General features: G+C 35.1%; 1 protein-coding gene across 1 annotated transcript in view; it reads right to left on the reverse strand.

Moving 5' to 3' along the window:
* Window positions 1-368: 368 nt before the first annotated feature.
* Sulf1 (Extracellular sulfatase Sulf1) overlaps window positions 369-20,503 on the reverse strand; it is an 80,906-nt gene continuing 60,771 nt past the window's right edge. Inside the window, exons 6-18 of the mRNA XM_077432202.1 lie at window positions 17,745-17,914; window positions 7,526-7,664; window positions 7,242-7,429; window positions 6,996-7,163; window positions 6,636-6,912; window positions 5,923-6,076; window positions 5,676-5,848; window positions 4,060-5,600; window positions 3,536-3,644; window positions 3,233-3,452; window positions 2,888-3,151; window positions 968-1,037; window positions 369-857 (exon numbers count right to left, since the gene is read on the reverse strand). Of these exons, the coding sequence (XP_077288328.1) occupies window positions 770-857; window positions 968-1,037; window positions 2,888-3,151; window positions 3,233-3,452; window positions 3,536-3,644; window positions 4,060-5,600; window positions 5,676-5,848; window positions 5,923-6,076; window positions 6,636-6,912; window positions 6,996-7,163; window positions 7,242-7,429; window positions 7,526-7,664; window positions 17,745-17,914 (3,561 nt within the window). The 3' untranslated portion in view covers window positions 369-769. The remainder of the gene's footprint in view (window positions 858-967; window positions 1,038-2,887; window positions 3,152-3,232; window positions 3,453-3,535; window positions 3,645-4,059; window positions 5,601-5,675; window positions 5,849-5,922; window positions 6,077-6,635; window positions 6,913-6,995; window positions 7,164-7,241; window positions 7,430-7,525; window positions 7,665-17,744; window positions 17,915-20,503) is intronic.

Genomic DNA, 20,503 nt, shown 5'->3' on the forward strand with positions numbered 1-20,503 from the left:
CGATAAAAAAAAAACATTATTTTTTTTTCTATACGTCAATTCAATTTAAATATTTTCTAAATTCATTTGCAACACGCACAACATTCACATTTTTTTTATAAATAATAATTTACATGGCTTAATAATATTAGATAACTATTATTATAATTAATAATAATACGTTTATATCTGACAATTTTGACCTTCTAGAAGAGAGACTTTGCTACGTAAAGCATCACTACGAGAAGTATCTAACGATATAGATAAATTTTCAAATCGATCATTCGCCTCATATTATGTATTATATATTCAAATACTCACACAAACACGCTTACAATTCGGCATATTATATGCATATTCGAGTGATCCTCATTTTTTCGAAAATTTTTGATTCAGGATTGCATCCTTTTAGGAGCGAGACACTTATCCCATATCTCTAAAAGAAAAGAAATCAAAATGTGAGACTCTCACCGATAGACTAGCACTCATATATGTATTTTCGCCAAAATAAGGACCTCTCTGCTATACACATACATATATATACAACAATACAACACTGCGTATAAATTAATTTTCTATACAATTAATAAAAGTCATTGAAACACCTCGTCAGACAAGCCGTTCCAATGAACACATTATATATCACATCACATCAACAAGACACCTCGTTGTAATACTGTAAACGTCGACGTCGGAAAAATCACATTTATTTATTTATTATATTTTATGTCTCGTCGATTCGTTTTAACGATTTAAATAGATTGTTCTCTGTTTTTATTGACGGGCTGCTTCAGTACTCCTCGCGCGTCTTGTGTCGATGCCTCAATCTCTCCTTCTCCCGTCTGCTGAGTTTCCACTGTTTGCGTTTGCGCCAAGGTCTGGAAAGTGCACATTTTTGATTAATACGATTGAAAATTTCGACTCATTAAGTACGGGACAATATTCCTATTGTATTTTGCACGAAACGAATGGAGTTGTTATGACTTACTTGACGATCTTTCCTCTTGAATTGACAGCTTTGTTTTCAGCGGCCACAAGCCTTAGAGCGGAAGGCGAAGCTAGTTTGTTAGTAACATAATGTTTTATTAGTCATAAAGAAAAAAAATGTAAACCAATCTATTTTTACTAATGCAAAAGAATTCATAAACGGTACAATCCAATGTAGAAAATTTAATTCGAGACTACTTTCAATGCATCTTATCAATATACAGTCGACTATTAAGATTTTTAAGCTGAAAAATATAGTTCAATATGTATAAAGATTCATTTATACTAACACAGCGCAGACTGGCAACTGCACGTAATCGCAGTATAGTATAGACATATTTTTATGTTCCGTAACAGCAGTAACCGACATGATCTATTCATACTATACAGCAGTACATGCATGGCCGACGAGAGGGAGGGGGGGTAAAGTTTCAGGGCCCTGACTACTCGAAGGACCCCGTGTCGGAAATCATACTTTCTTATTCAATTATTTAAAAAATAGCAACCAACATATAGGTATTTTTCTAATATTTCTAAATATATATTTAAAAGATTTTTTTTTAGTTTGTCATAGGGCCAGAAATTGTTTTTCCCAGGGCCCATGATTCCTCTCTGAAGCCCTGACATGTACATGTCACCGAAACGTATCAAGTAGAAGCGGTTTTCTTTGGCCACTGCAGTCGTGACGTGACGTAAAAGTGGCGAGTGCACCCGTACTAACGAAAGTGCTGCCATACGCATATGAATTTTTTTGGCAACGTCATATTGTGACAATATTTACTCACAATACGGTGCAAGCAATATTGCGCTGTATTGTCCGCTCTGTTATGTATAGGTAAGTCGATTTTGCTTTGAAATCGTCTAAAACAAGTATGAATGTGCCGAAAACAAGCGGTGCCGTATAGTTTGAATAGTAGTATTTTCCGTGCAGTGCTGTGCCAAGCTGTTGACATTTAGTGCTGGATAATACAAATAAACCTTAAGACTATGTCTCTAATACGAAGACTATGTCTCTAATACGGTAATTACTGTGCTAACTATTTATATAATTATCATGGATTTATAGTACCGAATATAGAGTAAAGCAAGGCCAATATACATAGTTAGACAGGTCTGATTGTAGACGTAAACATATGGTTACGTTTTTCAATACATAGTCAAATCATATGGTAAGTGAAGAGGCCTGAAGGCGTGTACTAAGTGATCCAATGTCTTCAATTGCTATATAGTACATATGTAATAATCAGTGGATTCAATTTACTATATGATCATAAATCAGACCTGATTAATCAGGTAAAGCCATTCAATAATAAAAATACGAACTTAAAAATTTGCAATTAGTTGTTAATTTAAATATTCAAAAAAGCGCTGAAGCAACATCTATATAAATGTATTTAAAAATGAAATTTAAATTTTGGATGTCGAAAGCATCGATGTCATGAAAATAATATAAGGCAAATAATAAGCTAAGGCAAAAATATATGGCGAAACATTGAACAGATACATATGTATGTGAAAATAAAGTTCAAATATACTCATTAAGCTACATTAGTCCGCTCTATAGTATAGTCGATCGTTTGCTAGCAGGTTTAAAAACATAAGATCGATTGCTAGAAATTAATTATTTATGTAGTTACGAGTTTGGCAGGTCTAACTAGTACTACATAAATATTTATCAAATGTTTTTAAACCTGCTAGTAAATGATCCGACTATACTCTAAAACAGACCCAAACTGTATAAATCATAATTACTCTATATAAAATATAAAAAAGCAACACTAAATAATATAACATATTTCAGTCGTTGGTATTGGTATGGTTGCTAGTGTGAAAATCAAATAACTACATATGTAAGAATTGCACATAGACTAAATATCTAATGAGCGTGTGTATAAAAGTGAGTTAAATGGTTAATATATACCCATTGCGACTGCAGCAGCAGCAGCTGCTGAAATAGGACTGACTTGTCCGACGACCGACGTATCTCTATACGGATTATTCATAGAATGGCTTCTTCCATTAGTCTTCCAACCGTTGCCTCTAGCGTTGACAGTCGTCGGAGCTTGATTGGGACCCTCGGAACACGAGCGGCCTTTGCATCTTTTCAATTCCTCTAACTGGTCATGCAGGAACGACTTCTCCTCTGTCGTTAGATATTTCTCTCTGTTCTGAGTCTCGAATGGATCTAAAATATAACACAACGTTGCAATGGACTTTTTCTTATTTATATATGTAGATATAACGCTCGATGTGAACCATAGCACACCTATTCTTAAGTTGTAGAATGTAACTAAGCCGGTGACGAATTCGCAGTAGAGGAAGTTGTGGGTTGAATTTATCGTACGCAGACAATAATATGTATTGTTGTTAGCGTTCATGCAGAAGCAGAATGGTTCTAAAGTCCAACGTGGTTCTGTTCTCCAATGGTCTTTGTCGTGACTGAAGCAGTTCATTTTCTCCGATAAGCATTCCTTAACAAGTTTTTCCTATAAAATTTAATTTTGTCTTTAATTTTACTGCATATAGTTCGATTCAATCGTAAATTTTGAATCACAGATTGTTATAATACCTTCCTACGAGCCTTTTTCTGCCTCTTCCGTATTCTTTCTTCTTTAAGACGACGTCTTTCTTCTCGTGCAACTTCTTCAGCCCTACTGATACTACCTCTTCCTCTTGGTCTAATAAAATATAACGTGATAAGTATTGATAATGTATAGTAAAATCCAACACATATGAGAAATATTTTGAGATGTATAACTAATAAACTTTTATATAAACAACAATATATGTACATAAATTTCTACAAAAAATATGCATAGAGATAAAATGGTAATATTATTCATGTGGTTTAGATCCTTTTTGCAAAAATACATACAAATATTGAAGTCTTATCGATAATATTAGAGAAAGGAAAATGTATTATTTTTTTCATTTTAAAAAGTAAATTTAAATTTTATATGAAAACAAAAGAAGTGTGCATTAATATTCGTATGCAACATTGAGTATTGAAACAAAAATGAACTTTATTGCCATACATTTTATATAAACAATAACATATTTTGCCATACACGATAAAGAATATATAAAAATTACCTGTCTGGTTCACAATAGCACATATGTTGATCTTCATTATGAATATAAAATGGCGGCAGCCTCTCATGTACCTCTTCGTTCCTATTAATTCCCAATTTGTTTCTATCGTTTCCCCGTATGTACGATTCCCGATAAGTAGTAATATCCAAACGAGCCGGTCCCAAAGACGAAATCCTATTGGAACTATCAGGATATCTAGCAGTACTGGCAGTAGTAAAAATATTATTACTAGGAGCTGTAGTGTGTGGCAACGGAGTCACGATTTTCTTATCTACGTATACCTTCACGGTCAGAGTCAGATTTGAAATATTAGTTTCGTTTGAATTGAACCGCGTGGCGTTGATCGAATCCCCGTCAAACAGCTCATCCCTTCCGTAACTTTGTCCAGTCTCGTTCTGAACAATCACAGCACCGAGCTTTTCATAGTCATAATCAGTGAAATTCTTATGATCAGCATTACTATCGTATGTAGGCGTTGATGTTGAATCGTTCGTCAACCAATAGTTGGGATTGTTATCGGGATAATATTGCTGTTGACTCTCACGCACTACGGGCAATCCTATAGAAAACTCACTGTCTATACTAGTAGTTGTACTTTGTAATATTATATCCCTATTTGTTACACTGTCATTGAAATTGCGTTGAATTGTATCAAAGTCATCAAAGGTTGCATTTACATTGTCAGTTCGATGCGTAACAGTTTGAACGTCATCGGCATCATCAAATCTTGAATAAACAGTCGAGGTTTCATTTGTTGCATATTCCCTTTCTAATTCATTCGAGTTAGGAAAAGATGATTCGCTATCATTTTTAAGCCCATCTGGTATTTTAGTATTGATTTCCAAATCGATTGATTTATCCAAATCTGAATTTGCACCCTCCGGACGAGATTCCTTCAAATGCTTCCGAATCTCTTTCAAATCCTCAAGTTTAATTTTCAAACGCCTAATCTGATCTTCTATAGATAGCCTATTAGCGTGCCAAGTCTTCAAATCTTTATATACGGCGTTGGAACAATTCACCTTACCGCTCAATTCAACTTTACACTCGAGATTACCAGTTTTGTTATTAAAAACAACACGTCTCCTATCGGAATATACATCAGTAGACCTCGACAACATTTTCCTAGCACTTCTGCGTATTCTTTTTACACGTTCATTGATCTTATCTCGATTCAAACTGTACTCGAATAGCTGAAGAGAATCTTGAGTCTCTGCGATGGTGTCATCTATGCTTTTTAGCGTGTCGTCGATGTTTTTTATGTCAGGATCGTCTCCTTCTACATCGTCATCGTAAAATTGAGTCAGATGCGGCGCACGAGGATGCTCTTTTAAGAAATCTTCTAATGAAACAGAATCGTCTTCGATATCGTTGCTCACGTCTTGTATTGAACGTTTGACTCGGGTGAAAGCGCTGGATCCAAAACTGTGCCTATTCTGCGATGGACTGTTCACGTAATGCCCATCAGTTTCCAAACGAGTATAAACAACACCTCCAGGAGTGAAGCAAGCACACTTCTTAGTGCTCAATTTAATTTCAGCCTGAAATTACAATAAAAAATGTTTAATTGGTACATTTATGTATAATGAAATATTCTTAACATGAGTTGGTCTTACTTCATATTTACACTTGTGCCGTCTCCAACGGCCATTCAAAAGGACACAACGCCAGCGTTGACCTTTTGTACAAGGACGACGAAGTGCCGGAGATGCGCAGACTTGAGCCAGACGAGCTGCACGTCCACCTCCAACGACACGTGGCAAAACATTATCCAATTGTTCACCAGCACCTATGTAAATACGAGCAAAATTAAACACACAAAGTGAATATGTAACACTTAAGAGTCTTTTTACAACAACAAACCTAAAGATAGACCATCAGACGTAGGACTAGACGAACCTTCAACGATGTTCACAAAGTTTACATCCGAATTCTCATCACCATGATTTAATTCTTCATGCTCCAACGTATCATCATCATCGTTATCGTCATCTGGATCTGCCACTTCTTCATCGATCTGGAAATTAAATTATCAATATCAAATAAATATCTTTTAAAATTTATATTTTCCCATGATGCCATTACGGATTGTCCCTGAGCGACACCTATGGTATTAAACTTGTACATTTATAAATTTATAGATTATAAATTTGAAATCATATTCAAATAGTGGTGACATAGCGGGTAGAATGGTTTTGCCAATTTGATGAGGAACCATTTCAACAATGAAATCGGATAAATCGACAAACTCAGATAGGACCAGCAGTATTACAGAAATACTTCTAAATAAATTATTTTCAATCGAGGTCAATCCAGAGCTTGAACCCTGGAACCTATTGGTGGTTAGCATTAGCGCAACTACCGGCTGAAGTGAAATAGGAAAGAAACCTTACTAGTGACATATCAATCAAGAATTGCAACTAAGCATCAGGTCTAATATAACAAACAAACAATCTAGTTTATACATAATTTATATGAATTTTAACTGCTAAAATTTATTTAACTGCAAACCAAGTCAATCAATGTGGTGCTTCCCCTATATAGAAAAAAATAATCTTAAGAAAAACTTCAATAACCTCAATTTCACCATCATCTCCTTCGGTGAAGATTTCATCATCTTCTTCATTAGAATCTTGGGTACCAGTAACGGAATCTTCATTATCTAAGCTTGTAATATTTACATTGTGCGTAGTAGTAGTAGTAGTTTTTAAATTAGTAATTGGGTTCGACGTTGATGTAAATTGGTCTTGTGCTGGATTCGGAGTAGCATTGTTCATCTGTTGGGAGTATTTGCGAGCTGCAGCTCTCGCTCTAGCCTCTGCCGCTTGCTCTGGAGTTTCACGACGGCCTGAACTAAAAAGGTATAATACCATACGAGCTAATTTCTAGATCTATAATTGTTACTTGACGTATAATATAATACAATAAAAAAATACCTTTCAATGAGGAACGTGTCTGATCTTGGAACACGCGATCTAGGGTTCCGATGAGATGCTGACAGTAAAGGTAAGAACGACCTGCCATCCATATGTGGCGGTGGGGTTACACCAGCCATATCTAAAAATGTCGGTGCCATGTCAATATTCAAAACGATATCATCCACACTGAAAATTACAAACGCATCATGAATAGTTTTGTTAACAAAATTATCAATTTAATAAATGTATTTAAATAATACAAACACAGTGCCGGGTTCGACTCCTGGTCCTCTCACCAGAAAAGGAACTCTAACGTCAAATTCAAATGGGAAACTTTTTCCTTTGATGAGCCCGAACTGTCCAAGATGGTATCCGTGATCCGAAGTGTATATTATGTATGTGTTGTCCAGTTCACCGAGTTGCTTTAATTCATGGTACACTCTCTCCACGGCCTATTATTTATTGTACAATATAAAATTTTTATAAATATATACATATATATATATTTTTTTTAATGCACACTTGTACATATGTACTTAATTAATTACCTGATCGACACTCTGCAGTGTCTGGAGTCTTTTTGTCATCAGAATATCAGTGAACTTTTTGTGTATCGGTTGCATTTTGTTGGTGACTTGGAGTATCCATTGCTTGTCAGGGTTTGGCGCATGATCGTACGTTGGAGTACTGTAATATGCAATTGTAAATATTAAAATCATTTTTTATAGAAGAGCTTCATATACATATATTACCGGTAGGGGCGCTACTTTCCAACAATATGGAAGCTTTTCAGATTTGCCAACGTTATTTTCTAATAGATAATTTCGGAAGAGACTTTGTAAATATGTAAGGTTTGTTGGGAGCATCGCAAACAAATCAAAGTTCCTATGACGATTTTTGAATATTATTTTTTTTTTCGATTCAAATAAATTTAATGAAAAAACAAATTGACGTTTACTATTAGATTAACCATATTTAAGCGGTTTATATTACAAATACCGAGCGAAACCGGGTAAAACCACTAGTAGTCTATAAAAAGGGTTTTTGAAAATCGATAACATGTTCAATAGCACTTTTGAAAAGCGACAAAAAATGCGAAGTGAAATTACATTTTAAGATAATGATCAGATTTAATTATTTTAAAAAGAAAAAAAAACAATGAGAAGGAATAAAAATACACTCAGGTCACTTTTTACGCGATAGATGCGTTCCATGATATAAAAAAATAGACGGCTTACGTAGAAAAAGTAGTAATGAGTTTTATTAATTTTAAGAAAAATTGGGGATGCATTCCAATGTTCTGGTCATTAACAGACTACACGTGGATTTCGCTACACGCTCTATTGCCAACACTATGTACAATTTTTGGCGCTCTTGCTTTAAATGCTGATGATTTTTCTAATAAAGTTACCATTTAGTCATCAAGGTTCGGAAATGAGAGAGGATATCTCCCAGGCACGCCCAATCTCGTCTGGTTTGGGCCGTATTGTACTGGCCGCGACCTGAGTTTGCATAAAACAAGACCGGTTGGGCTTACCTTCCATCTTCCTGAACACAGACACGGATACGTGACAATATCTTATTGCGACAAAACGCGGGGAATAAACAACTAAAACGATGCAACGCTATAGTAATACCGTCCGAAATAAGCATTTTTTTTTTTAGAATTAACATTAGATATGAACCACATAACTTCAAAACCGTATAATAATAGCCCTAAGTGTATTCGAAGGTATTAAAGTTGACTTTCCAGGTCAATATTATGTATATGTATTACTAGCTGAACCCAGCATGCGTTGCAATGCCACAATAACGCATGCTATTCCCGTTCCCGTTCCCGTTCCGGTTCTCGTTCACGTTCCTATTTGTCGGAAAAATGCAGACAGTGAACACATATGAAATTATTGCGTTGCAATGACACTCATTCCCGTTTCCGTTCCCGTTTTTGGGCGATTTTTTTTCACAGTAATCTTCCCGGACATGCATACAACCAATCCTGAAAATTCCATCGTAATCGGTTCAGTGGCTTAGGAGCCTATTTGAGACACACATACAGACAGACATTCATGTTTACAAACCTCCTTTACGTTTCACTTATTATATACATATATAGATATGTAGTTATGATATAAATGTATTATCAGAAAGTCCTTCATCTAATGAAAGTTCCTTATTTCCTGTCATATTGCATCTGTCACGTCAATTGTACAGAGAAAATGTGCAATCTTCATTGAGATAAATAAAAATGTCAATGGGTTATCCGTATACACAAACAAAGGTCCGAATTGGCTGTCTGTTTTACAGTACTTGTAACAAGACTGAATATAAACATTTAAATTTAACTGAAGAAACATTCACCGTTATCATCGATTGTTCGACGATTAGGTAAGTAACCAATTACTATGCGCATATATAAAGAGACGAGAGTTTACAAAGGAGTTTTGATCTTGATAACGGTTTCAGGGATGGCGCATATAGGAATGTCTTCCTTCCGGACGAACGAAAAATGGCATTGTGCGAGGTCGAGTGTTGTTGACCTCAAAATGGCCACGTGAGGGGAGACGAACCGTATACCTCTATCTGAGGAGAACACTCTGAATGCTAGATTTGCACCCCCCCGGACCCGCCAGGTCAAGCACCCTTGTCCTACTCGGTGTCACTACCACCCACGACAACCACCACGTACGGAAAAATTTACGTATTCTTTATACAATAGAATAAGCAATCATATCTATATATAATACAGTTCAATTTGATTAATAATCTCCATGTATGTATATATAATGGTATTGTGCAGTCAAGATGGCGGACGCTCTTGGCATTTGACGAATGAGTGTATTCGAAGCGCCATCAATCGACACAACATCTCTCTAATATATAATTTGGAAAGAGACTTTGTATGTATGTATGTAACCTTCGTTCGTTGGGTAGTAAATCTGTAACGTCATCGAATAAATAATTAAATTCAAAGGATTCGAAGTCTCCGCGGACAAAGGCACCGAGGGCGAAGCTGCCTTCGCGCCGAGGGCCAAGCCCTAGGGGGCGCAGGTGCCAGATCCTGGTATAAATATATTTTTTATAAGAGACTTATTATATATGTTTGTTTGTTCGTGACAGTCAATTTAACAAAAAAACAAATGAGTATTCAAATAAATTTATATAAAATAAAACTATTCAAATAAATTTAATAAAATGTTTACTATTAGATTGATTAGTCATGTTTAATCGGTTTATATTACAAATACAGAGCGAAGCCGGGTAATACAGCTGGTATGAAATAAAATTAAGACAACATTTTTTTATTGTACATGGACTTAACATTTAATTTTAAAAATCGTTGATCTGTGATATGGATTCAAAACTATCTGACAGCTTATTTTTAAACGCCGAGTCTTTTTTTTATTTTTTAAAAACATTTTTTTATTAAAAATGATTTCATCAAAATCGATAGGACTGTTTGAATTTACTTGTAGACTGTTTTACGACTAGTCTTTTCATGATATTGGCAAGTATGACGAACTTTATAATAGAATTTCAAGGCACTAAATGCAACTGATTGTAACAGCCAATAAACTTAATAAGGTGAATGCTTGTACATATATAACTGTTGATTCTAAGTAATTAATTCTCGTCGGGGAAATTTTGAACGTGTATACATACATACGTACGTATTATACGAGTATGTACTGTGTTTATTACTCAGACATTACATCGACTATTAAATGTCGTAAAGATGTGAACGTTCGTGGCGTTTAACAGCGTCACCATTGCCAACGTTACAACGAGAAATTCGAAGAAAATCATAAACAGAGAAATTGGCATCATTGTAAAACAGATACGATCGCTAATCACAGTCATTTTTGGACACAATAACCGAACCCATAGTACTATTATGCAAAATGGTAAAGGTATAGAGAAAAAAACTTGCTCCGAAAATATATTATTACATGTCAATTATTTACATGACTTATTATTTTTCTTTTTATTTATGAACATTTTAAATGCATACATACAAACATTAGGCGAAAAGTAAAAAAATCGATTATAAAAAAAATCGTAGTAGACTCAGTCTTAGCATGTCATCAACTTTGGCAATAAATTAAATGACCAATAACTTGTACGAAAATTTAGTGATAATTAAAGCCCGGATAACCAGCGTGCCGTTCATTGTTCAAATGTTGTAAATGCAATGTTAAAGGTTTGCCGAACCTTTTTTACAAAGCATTTACAACAATTGAACAATGAGCGGCGCGCTTTGGGTCCAGTGACCGATAATATAACTCACTGATCATCTATTTAGTGAAATCCAAGATTGTTGAAAACTCGGGATTTTGCGAGAAAATGGGTAGGGTTGCCAATTTGTTGAAACCGTTTCAATGAAAATCAGAAAAATTGGCAAGCTTTGATAGGAAATGATCGACCTGGAGTCACAAATCTAAGGTCTGGCCGGCAGAAACCAGTGGGATTTGAACCCGTGACCACTTTGTTCAATGCATTATATGCCAATCGGTAGTCTATGCTGCTGGTTATGCACACAAAAATCGATATTTTCTATATTATGATGATAGGAAAATACGCAACTTTGAAAAAAATACGTAACTTTCTAATCTACGAAATCTCCATTTAGAACGATTATCAACCATCCTTTACAGATTTAAAAATTCTATCTGTTACCGAATGAGGAAAAAAGCCGTGCTTAATATATTTTCAATATTGACTTTGATTATTTATTATTCACTGTGATTGTTTTGGTGACCGGAAAAATACACTCTCGAACATCAAGACTTTTAAAGATGCTCAAGGAGAACTAACGCAATAGAATTCCACAAAAAAGCGGCAAGGGGTATTTGTATGTTATCCGAGGGTGCTAACCTTTTTTGTAAAATTCTATTACGTAACTTATTTTTGAGCACCTTTGAAAATTAGGCTTCTCGAAACTGCGCTACTACTCAGTGCAATTTAGTGCATCTTTCCGGGAACCGAATTTTTTGTGCTCTTGGCAGTTGTGCATGTGCATGTGCAGTTGTGCTAGTGCTATATTGCTAGACAGCTTTTCGTTCTCCGACGAAAGGTATCTCAGACTGTATTCGTGGGAGGGGGGGGGGTTGATGGCCTCATGTAGGGGGCTTTATTGCTCGACTTCACTGACCTTTAAAGTGGGCTTATCTAATATATAATTTCGAAAGAGACTTTGTAAGTATTGTTGGTTGGTAATCGAAAACAAATCAATTAGTATGACGAATCGATATATATTTTTTTCGATTCAAATAAATTTAATAAAAAAACAAATGAATATTTACTATTTGATTCGCCATGTTTAAGCTGTTTATATTACAAATACTGAGCGAAGCCGGGTAAAACAACCAGTATTACAATAAAAGTAAAAATTTCTTTACACATCAAGTACTTGAAAGAAGTTCCTGCTATGAACAAGTTCGGTCTCTCTCACGGGCCCGAAAATGAAACGCTCGAAAACGCAAATATCAAGATAGCAAATATATAGGCAAAGATCGAAAATCGAAAGATCTTAAGTCGAAAGATAAAAAAATGATGCATGGTAAACAGTACTATGTATATATAATATATATGAGTGGCATGCGGTGAAATTATCTCTCTTTTTGTCGTACAGCCTTGTTTAATGCGCGCGCGCAGAATACGGGAGGAAAAGCCTGTTCCTCTTGTTCCTGTTGTATCCTGCTCGCGCAAATTAAGTGAGTATGTACGACGGGGGGGAGAGACCCTATTTTTTTATCTTTCGACTTAAGATCTTTCAATTTTCGATCTTTGCCTTCCGATATTTGCGTTTTCGAGCGTTTCACTTTCGGGCCCGTGAGGTATACCCGAATAAGTTCTGGCAAATGTGGAACTTCTAGGAAATGTGATGCATTTAATAAAATAATAAACGATTTTTTATCTTTCTGAAGATGTCCTCCCTCTTCTCCGCATGTGCATAAATACGGTCTGGGTCACTGCATCGAAAGTGACTTGAACGAAAGTCGAAAGATCGAAAAGAATGTATGCACGGTAAATGGACTATTTCACACATAGTCATAAAAATCGCAAAAAAAATTCGATCTTTCACCTTTCGCCACCGGTATAAATTCGTCACTGCTGGTGATGTATCGACAGTTGTTAGGAATGATTTTCAGAAATTAATACATTGATGTTAAGTTGAAAGAAAAATTTTAACTATTAAGTTATTTTGAATCACGAAAATGCTAAGCGTCACACTTCCGCCATTGAAGTATGCTTCCGGTGAAACCACCAAATCAATTAATTTTTGAATATTTTTTCATAAATTTAATATCAATACGCTAAACTACCTATGTATGTATGTATTTATATATTTACACCGGTTGTAAATAAAAGGTCTCGGTCTATTTGCCGGCATGCAACGAGAGCGCTGACATTTATAATGTAAAAATATAGAGCCTCATTGACGGCAAAATTGTATGCAAACAACCGACGGTCACGAATCTGACATGCCGAACGCAATTCTACAGATCGTTCGCCGGATAAAAACAGAGACCTATGTATCATATAACTGCGAGCGGAAACATTAAAAAAGTTTTATATTAAATTACTCGGCGCGTCACTGAAACTGAAATAATCAAACGTTACTCGCACGATAAACGCTAGTCGGAGACATTCGAGTTCCGCTATTAATTGCGCCGTAAACCATGGCCGTAAAATGCGCTGCTACGGTCCGGCACGCGATTCAATGATACACCCGCTTAACGTAATTGCGCTAAGCGGGTGGCAATCGATCATATTAATTTTACAAGTCCAATGACTCTACCAGAGTCGTTGAAAGGTCGAAAACGGTCACATTTTTATACGTACATACATAAGTATATTCTCAATGAAATCGTTGCTGCTGTCCCTGAATGTGATATTTTCCACCTTGGGAGCGTAGATTATCGGATATTATTTTAACATATTTATCTGGTAACCTGCGCTCATCATTACTTTCTTAATTTGAATGTGATGAATGAGTGGAATCTTAATCTACTCTCTTCCATTTGGGCCTCGCTGTGATTTTATTTTTATTTATATTTTGTTTTATTTTATTTTACTTTTTCTTTCTCCTTTGTATATTTTTATATACTATTTTAATTTTGTTCAGTGTAAACAAAGAATGGGATTTATGGATTTTATTTTTAATTTTTACACTTTTGTTATTTTTTTTCTCTCTGAATGATATATTATTTTCCTTTTGTTAGTTTTTTTTTATTATTTTATTTTACCATGTTTTCTGCTTTTGCTTTTTTCCTTTATTTACAGTTTACTTGTTTTTATATCATGTTTTTATATATTTTTCAAATGTAGGCCATTGTGGCGCATTAGGTTCATCCTGTAATGCCACAATGGTCCAAAACTATTAAATAAATAAATAAATAAATAAGTGCTCATTGGAACGTTCTATATTCTTCACCGCAAGATGGCGATTACGATTAATGTACATTTTACCAACTTGACCGATTGAGGCGATCGATGCGCCATCAGTCGGATTCAAATGTGAGTTAATACACAAATGCATATTACAGTATAAGAGCATTTATGTATTATTAGGTTATTCTCCAACCCTTGTCTTCTCGCTTGTTTTCGACTAGCTTGTGAGAAGCAAGCTAGAGTAAAATAGGATTGTGTGGAATCTGCATGAAGCAAATTACTCTTTAATGATTGAGAAAGTGCAAAAAGCATTTCTTCGTTTCCTATACTATACCCATATCTCTACCCTAATCCTTTCCTTTTGGGTATGATTGGGTATAATAGCCAGCAGCACAGTTCAGTCGTTAAGCTTCTGCTTAGCGTCGAGAGGCGCCGGGTTCGATCCCATGAGCTGACCTCCATTTGTTCAATTAATGAGGCTTGATTATTTTGTACATACATATGTACATAAGTACAGCAGCATAGCTCGGTCGTTAAGCTTCTATTTAACACCGAGAGGCGCCGGGTTCGATCCCATGAGCTGACCTCGATTGAAAATAATCTGTAGTGCTGCTGGTCAGACTTGGATATTTATGACTCCAGGTCGATCGTTTCCTATCAGAGTTTGCCAATTTTCTCTGATTTCATTGTTGAATCGGTTCCCGGTAAAATTGGCTAAATATCCTTCCTACCTACTATGTCATCACTATGTGAGATTGATTAATGTACAATAAAATTTATATAGATGTCTCGTTAATTTGCGAGTTTTTCAGTGTCTCGTAATTCAGCGACTTGTATAATAAAAAAAAATGCTGCAATGTTTGTAATTGGCCAGGAAGGCGCATTGGGGTTACCTGTAAGGCCTTCCTGTTATATGAACTATGGATTTTGACTTTGGAAACTGTGTATTATACTATTACATATGTATATGTGAAATTCATTAAAATAGTCAAGCTATAATCCAATCTGACAGAGACATCTCTCCGTATAATTGAATTGTGCAATTTAATTGCAGTCTCCTTATTGATTGACGAACAAGTTCATTAATACTCTATTATAATAGTAGACAATAAGTGCTTTATATAATTTGAAATAAACATGCATATAAATAATGATTGAAGAGTGCAACAATCATTTCTTCGTTTCCTATAAAGGAAAGAGTATGGGATCACCCATATCTCTACCCTACTCCTTTCCTTTTGGGTATGATTGGGTATAATTCCCTTGAACTTCGGAGAAACTTCTCATCAGTTCGTTTTGTTCTCCAGCTTCTACGTGTTAATCCGTCATGTCCTTCGTTGCTGGAACAGTTGGGACTTTATGACCCTAATAATTATGTGCGTGGTAGACATCATCATTGAATGGCTGGACCTTCAGCGTGCATAGTTCTTTATCGAATGACTCATATTACAAAAGCTATCCGACTTCTCAAAGAAATCGTTGCTGCTGAGCTTGAATGTGATATTATCTGGTAGCCTGCGCTCATAATTATTTTCATAATTGAATGTGAAATATCAATGGAATTTTGATCTTGTCTCTTCTATCTGGGCCTCACAGGGATCTTTTGTATTTGCGGCTGGTTCTTATAGTCTTATACATATATTGCTGCTTGCTATAGGTGCAAGACATTCCCTACTTTGTATTCTATTATTTGATATTTTTACTTTATGCTAATGCTATTATTTATTTATAATTTATTGTATAAATGTATTTATTGTGGGGTATTAGGGATTTCTGTAATGCCACAATGGTCGAAACTTGAACTTAAATAAATAAACATTATATACGCATGGCTACATACATGCATACTTTGCTTATGCCTAAGTGTCTCTAATAATTAATAACATTTCGTCAAATACTTATACAAAGTCGTGGGTATATAAGCACGACTGATTGGATCTATTTTAAAAAGTTGCGGCACGAAATGATGGAATACTAACATTTTAGTACACGGAGATATAAAAGATCAAAGGGAGTGGTTTTGATGTCATAGAAGTTCAAGTACATAGGTACTCCAGTAGTAATTTCTCAAGACTTTAATCTGCGCTTTAAATAAAATTGGTCTCTTGTTCATTTAATTTTATAACAAAATAGCCCACGGTAAAATAGGAAATGTACATATCTGAGTGGTTATCGTTTGCAACTGAGCAAATGAGAAATCCCAGATTTTAACCCTGATTAGAATTATATGTTGTATGATTTGAAGTATTTACGCGGTGCTGCTGGTCAGATTTGAATATTTGTGACTTCAAATTTATCGTTTTTATCAGTTTGCCAATTTATCTGATATAATTGTTGAAATGGTTCCTCACAAATCGGTTACCTATATTTTATTTGTCACCACTGTATGAGTTTGTCATAAGCCAAACTTATACACGTGTATAAGTTTGGTCATAAGTGTCGATTTGGGGCAACCTGTTATGGCGGTTTGGTGACTATTTTGCACAAGGCGATTTCACACATGTCCATACTTTCAAATGTGTGATCACGGGTTTTATGCCTTATTCTGCTAGCCAGGCCTTGGATATTTGACTCCAAGGTCGATCATTTCCCACCACGGTTTGCCAATTTATCTGATTTCAATAAACGATTCAAACAAATTGGAAACTCTTTCGCAAAAATTCGAGTTATTCAGCATCTCGATTTTCGTCGATTATAAAATGCTGAAAAAAATTGTCCATAGATATCTTTGTAGCTTTTAAGCGTTTGACTATATTTCTCGTGTTTATTAAATAGGTGTACATACCTATACCTGTTTAAATAATTAATAAATAATTTTTAATCTGTATCTGAAAAGCACACTCGTTGCATTGGAGCAATCTAACTCATCTAACAAGATGAGTGTGCATGATTGATGAATAAATTAAATTGAAAAAATAAATAAATTAACAATGACACGAAAACGTGCCTATCACTGCTAAGGGCGAAAACACACTGAGTGGTACCTACATACGTATTTTTTTTAGATACTTTAACATGAGAAAAAACGCAGCACCCCTAGTCCATATACATGGTACACAGTCCCAAAAATCTCCCCCTGGAGTATTTTCGGTGATATTTTATCCTTGTATTTATCCTTGCTTGACAGTGGTCGATAACGGTGAATCCTATGTTTGAAGAAATGTATGTAGAAAGATATGTACTTTGCACGTGCAACGACACCCTAATTCAGTTTGGGGAATACCCACTGTCACAGCGTGGTGCCAAGGACGTGACGTTCCGTACTATTCTGTGTGTTTTCGCCCTAGGGCGTGCCGTGCTGCACTTTTTAGTGTGTTCTTACCTTATATGTATATATAAATATATATGTGTATATGTATGTATTATGATACTTACTGATGTGTGGTGACATTGAAGAACAGGTGGGTGAAATGCGGAGCAGCATCTTCGGGTCCATGCGGGGCCGGAAAGGATAACACCAGGAGTACGGGTTTTCTCGACGATCTCTGTTTACTGTGCCGCAGAAAGGCCAAAGAGTCGTTCGCTATCAGATCCGGATAGTAGTCCTGCAAATGTGTATCACAAACGTGATATTATTATATTAATAATGAATAAATGTAAGTGGGTGCGGTGAGGCGAAACTTCGCGCGTGACTCGTCGAACGCAGACGATAAAGTCATAAAAGTTAATAAACAATCGGTAAAATAATATACGAGAGATCTTATCTGATGCAGACGTGCTATATTGCAGCAGTTGGCTACATTGTACCGCTCGCCATTTTTATTGCCGGCGTGGCAAATTCGCTTTTTGCATTTTGAATGTCTGCAAATTTATATCATTTACTAGCAATAAAAATAGCCTATAAAAGATAATATACATAGCAATTGTACCTATTAGAATATGTACATTTATACCGCCAGATTCACATATGACATCATCGGTTGATGTTCTTTGGTCAAAAGAAGATTAATTCATATTTTGTCGGAATTTATTTTTGACATTGGTAGATTTTTTTACATATCTATACATACCTGTATGTAATCTTTCAATATATGAGTATTAACAACCCCAAAAATAAAACTAATGTTTCTAAAATAAAAAATATTAATTGAAATAAACATAAATATTACTGCTATTAATATGTTACAATTGAAAGTAGCATGAGTCCACTTTTCTTCTATTCGTTAAATATCTCGCAAAACCTTAAATGTAATGTTTTGCGTTCAACAATATTTAAAAATACTATGGCCTGTAATACGTTTATTCTGATTTTCCGAGATCCTGGAAATATCGAATTAAAAGAAGTGATAACAATTTGTGAATTGAGTCAAACAGAAATATTGTTTTTGGAACTGAAAATTGGACTTCCGCTACTCAAAAATATATCGGCTCATATTCAAAATTAGTTATTATATGTACATATAAACACTACGAAATATCTTTGTTGTATGCTAATGAAAGTATCTTCGTTGACCAAACATTAGGGTGACCTGAAGTCCCGATTTGACCGGGACGGTCTCATTTTTCCGTGCTTTGTCTTCTTCCCGTAGTTTTCATAAAATTGTTTTTTTTTTACCTGTCCATTGATAAGAATTTTTTATCCCCTCTTCGTTTTACTCAGATAATCATAAGAGTCATAACCAGACTTAGGCGGTCAGGATGCTTTGACCCAAAAAAAAATGGTTCACTATTGTCAACCTTTTTTTGTAAGACAAGAATGAACCATTTTTATTGTATTGTGTAAGATATTTAACATTTAGCAAAATACCAAAAAAAATTGTAGTTGTAAATGACTGTCGATATTGCCAATTCATCCAAGGCGTGTAAAATTTATTTAAATAAAATCGGATATTCATTTTGTTCAACTGTCTATCCGTCTGTCACACGATGAATGGACGCTGTGATAAGTGCCATTCTTGTTGCGATAATATGACAGACAGGCTCACAGAAATTCGACAGACAGACACTGAACGTGGCTGAAATTATTGCTTATCGCGTTTGCTTGAATAAGGCTATTTATGTACTGAGTGGTGAACTTTTGTCGTGTAAGGCCGCGCGCACAGTGGAGTGACGCGACGCGACACGGCTACTTAAAAAAGTCAAAACAATAACCGAGTACCCTAGCAATGATATAAATATTATGTATTTGAAATGCCAATGGGACTTGCCAGTGATGAATGAACGAGTAAATAGGATAGGGGAATGTAGTAGAGGCGCAATAGCCGTTCAAAATAAGTGTACTGTAACAGAGATTTGCAGTGGCAGATCGTCCGTATGGGTTGCGGGGCTGCAGCCCTCCCAGTATAGTACACATGCATGTTATTTTTGTTTGCATTCGGTCACCGGTATGATCAACGAGCCCGATTCGTCTTTGCAGAGCCGTCACTGGATAATTGTATAAAAAAAGAGAATGACAAACAAAAATCAATTGGGAGTGGAGTAATGTATCTCTTTATTTGTATAATTCGAAGACTAAGATGGGCAGGGAATGTAGCAAGAATGAACAATTTTGGGGAAGGGTTTATTTTAAAATTTCAAAAACAAAATATTCCCCTAATTCGATATATTTAGTAATCATGAAAGAAAAAGCATGCACCGCAGGTAAAATTTTACAAAAAAGATTTTTTTAAGATTTCAATGTGGGATACCCGGTGAGTGTGGGTTCGTAATTTTCGATTGGTTTTTTTTTATGTATGTTACAGTGATTTCATATTAGCAGTGAAAGTATACTTTGACTGGTGTTTTAAGGAATTCATATTATAAATATTTTACATTTCTGATATTTCTAAAAATGTTGTGTATTCTTCTTCCACCTTCAACAAAAGTTTTTCGATATCTTCTTCAGTGTATAAATATTAAATTACATTACAAATTTGACCAACTTTTGCAGTTTTTCCAAACACAGCTTTATTTGAAGACGGTTGATTTCTGAATGCTGTATTTTTTGAAAATTGGACAACCCTCAACAATTGTTGCTAATATAATCTAGCATCCTAGTTGAAAACTTGCTTTCAATGTTTTGAATTTTGATTAGTGTGATTTGCTTTCACCGACAGATTTGTTGAAAGTATATTTCTACTAGTGAAAGTATAATTTCACTGTTGAATACAGATTCACTGTAGCATATACATATATGTATATATTTTTGCTACGAT

This window comes from Arctopsyche grandis, chromosome 6, assembly GCF_051622035.1.
Source record: "Arctopsyche grandis isolate Sample6627 chromosome 6, ASM5162203v2, whole genome shotgun sequence".
Classification (NCBI taxonomy): Eukaryota; Metazoa; Arthropoda; class Insecta; order Trichoptera; family Hydropsychidae; genus Arctopsyche; species Arctopsyche grandis.